At 58.5% G+C, this 2,812-nt stretch overlaps 1 protein-coding gene across 1 annotated transcript in view; it reads right to left on the bottom strand.

Moving 5' to 3' along the window:
* LOC123186838 (uncharacterized) overlaps window positions 1–613 on the bottom strand; it is an 11,290-nt gene extending 10,677 nt beyond the window's left edge. Inside the window, exon 1 of the mRNA XM_044598520.1 lies at window positions 500–613. Within this exon, the coding sequence (XP_044454455.1) occupies window positions 500–613 (114 nt within the window). The remainder of the gene's footprint in view (window positions 1–499) is intronic.
* Window positions 614–2,812: the final 2,199 nt, after the last annotated feature.

Raw genomic sequence — 2,812 nt, 5'->3', positions numbered from 1 at the left:
CTGCAACCATGGCCGCGGGGACTTCGATCTTCCAAGCTACATCCATGGCTGACGGCGAGCTGCTCGCGTGGTGCAACGGGGGAGGCGAGAGATGCAATGCGTTGTGGGGCGAGATTCGCGTCAGGTTGAAGAAAGCCGAGAGGATAGCGTTTGGTGGCCCCCCGTGTGTACGTGTCGCTTGATGGATGGCTGGGCGAAGCGCGCGTGGACGCGACCGGCCCAATGTTCGGCCGGCGCACCGCGCCCAGTCGTTTCCCTTCGCAAATCCTATTTGTTGACTATATGTGTTATGAGCATATTGTGTATTGGGCCCGCCTCCTAGTTCCTTGTATAGTTGAGGTCTGTGGCCCACCTTTATACATCATATATACGTGCCTATGCACGAAGAGCAATACATCATGCAATTCATATATTCTACATGGTATCAGTTTTCGGATTCTAACCCTAGCCTTCCGCCGCCGTCGCCGTGCGCCTCCTCCGCGCTGCCGCCGCCGCACGCCTCGCCTCCCGTGCCGACCGCCGCCGCCCGCGCGCTTTCGCGCCGGCCGCCGCGGTTTTTCTCTCTGCCCAGCCGCGCCTCTGTTATCTCTTTGCCCCACGCGTCCGATCCCATCGCCCGCCAGCCGCGTCCTGTTGGAACTCCCGCTGCTTGCGTTGATCGGATCGCCGACGTGCACTGGCACGTACGAGCTAAAAGCAAGCAAGTAACCTGCTGGATGGATTCCCACGTATACTAGCACATGCACGTACAAGTCGCCGTATAGATCAATCTTGTGGTCGCCAGTTGCACCCAATTCTGCCCGCCAGCCGCTCCACGCGAAGCCTGGATCGCCCGACGCCGCCGCTTATCAGTTGTTAGGTTTTTCGTTGCCGCCGCCGCCGCTGCGCACCTCGCCTGCGCTGCCGCCGCCGCCCCTAGCATCGGACCAGCGATGGCGTCCACCGGCCCGTCCGCCGCCGCATATGCGGTCCCGCCGCCGGCGCCCTACGGCGTGGCCCCGCCAGCCCGTCCCGACTTGCCGCACGGCTCGGCTCCGCTGCCCCCGTTGGGGTACGTCGCCGCCCCACCGCCGGCGCTCTCCGGCAAGTCCGTCGTCGCCCCACTGCCGGCACCGACTCCGCCCGTCGACCCTTTGCTGTTGCGCGAGGCGTTTGACGCGCCCGTGTACGGAGCTTCCGGGTACTGGTGGGGGTCGTCAGCAGGCCCTCAGGTTTTTTCGGCGGGTCATCCGGTCTACCCAGCACAGCATTCGCAGCCAGGGCTGCTTCCCATACCGTCTGGAGAGTACCCACCGCCGCTACCGAGCGGTGGCTACAGCCTCCCCATGGCGTCTCCGTCCCCCTCGCCGGCCCTGCCGCCGGCGCCCTGGGACCCGGTGCTCCTTCCCGCACTGCATGCCGCTCCTACGCCGAACAACTACACCGGAGGTGATGATTAGTACATTGACACCGGGGCTACGGCTCATATGTTTGCTCATCCTGGTAATCTTGCCTCCTTCACTCGCTATCACACATGTCGGGCACACTTCTTTTCCTTCTAATTCCATGCCTATTACCTTGTCTAACATACTTGTGTCACCTCATCTTATTAAGAACCTTGTTTCCGTTCGTCGTTTAACTCGTGAAAATCCTGTTACTGTTGAATTTGACGAGCTTGGATTTTGTGTCAAGGACGCTCGAACCAGGATGATACTTCATCGATGTGATAGCCTCGAACGAGCTCTATCCGGTGCATTCACCGTCCACCTCCACCATCGCACCGGTTGCTCTCTCCGCCGGCGTCGATCTCTGGCACGCTCGCTTGGGTCATCCCAACCCCGTCACACTTCGTAATATTCTTAAAAGTTTCAGTTTTAGTTATCATAAGATAGAGGATCACACCTGTCATGCCTGTCGTGTCGGCAAACATGTTCGCCTCCCATTTAATAACTCCACCACCATAGCTTCTTTTCCTTTTCAGTTGATTCATAGCGACGTGTGGACCTCTCCGGTTCCTAGTAATTCGGGCTATTTATATTATCTGGTTATCCTCGATGATTATTCTCATTATGTGTGGACCTTTCCTTTGCGCAGAAAGTCGGATGCACTCTCCACTTTGACGGTTTTTTACTCCTATGTCAGCACGCAGTTTGGGCGTCTCATCCTTGCTCTTCAGACTGACAATGGAAAAGAGTTCGACAACCTTGCTTTTCGCACTTTTTTGTCGCACCACGACACAGTTTTTCGTCTCACATGCCTGTATACTTCCCAGCAGAACGGTAGAGCCGAACGCGTCCCTCGCACTCTGAACGACTGCGTACGCACGCTCCTGTTCCATGCTAATGTGCCGCCTCGTTTCGGGCCGGACGCTCTCGCCACTGCTTCTCTTCTCCTTAACCTTCGCCCTTGCCGCCCACGGTGGAACTATGCACCTCACCATCTTATCTTCGGTCCGCCCCCATCTTATGATGGCTTGCGTATTTTTGGGTGCCTTTGCTATCCTAGCATTGCCGACTCCGCTCCTCACAAACTCGCACCTCATTCTGTCACTTGCATCTTCATCGGCTACCCCTCCAACTCCAAGGGATATCGGTGCTACGATCCCGTCTCCCACCGTGTGTTCACTTCCCGACACGTTTACATTGATGAGCATGTGTTTCCGTTTTCACCAGGTACCCCCGGCTGTTCCTCCCGCCACCTGTGACGCGGGATCTTCGACGCTTCTCCCAGGGCGCTCGCGCCCCTCTTTTGGCCCGCTCCCTGGCTTTGAGGCGCGCCCCCCGCATGCGGCGCCTCCTACCGCCGTGGCATTGGCGCCCCGGCCGTTGGCGCC

Source organism: Triticum aestivum, chromosome 2A (assembly GCF_018294505.1).
Source record: "Triticum aestivum cultivar Chinese Spring chromosome 2A, IWGSC CS RefSeq v2.1, whole genome shotgun sequence".
Classification (NCBI taxonomy): Eukaryota; Viridiplantae; Streptophyta; class Magnoliopsida; order Poales; family Poaceae; genus Triticum; species Triticum aestivum.
The sequence above is the reverse complement of the archived record's forward strand: the minus strand, read 5'-3'. Positions and strand labels throughout refer to the sequence as shown.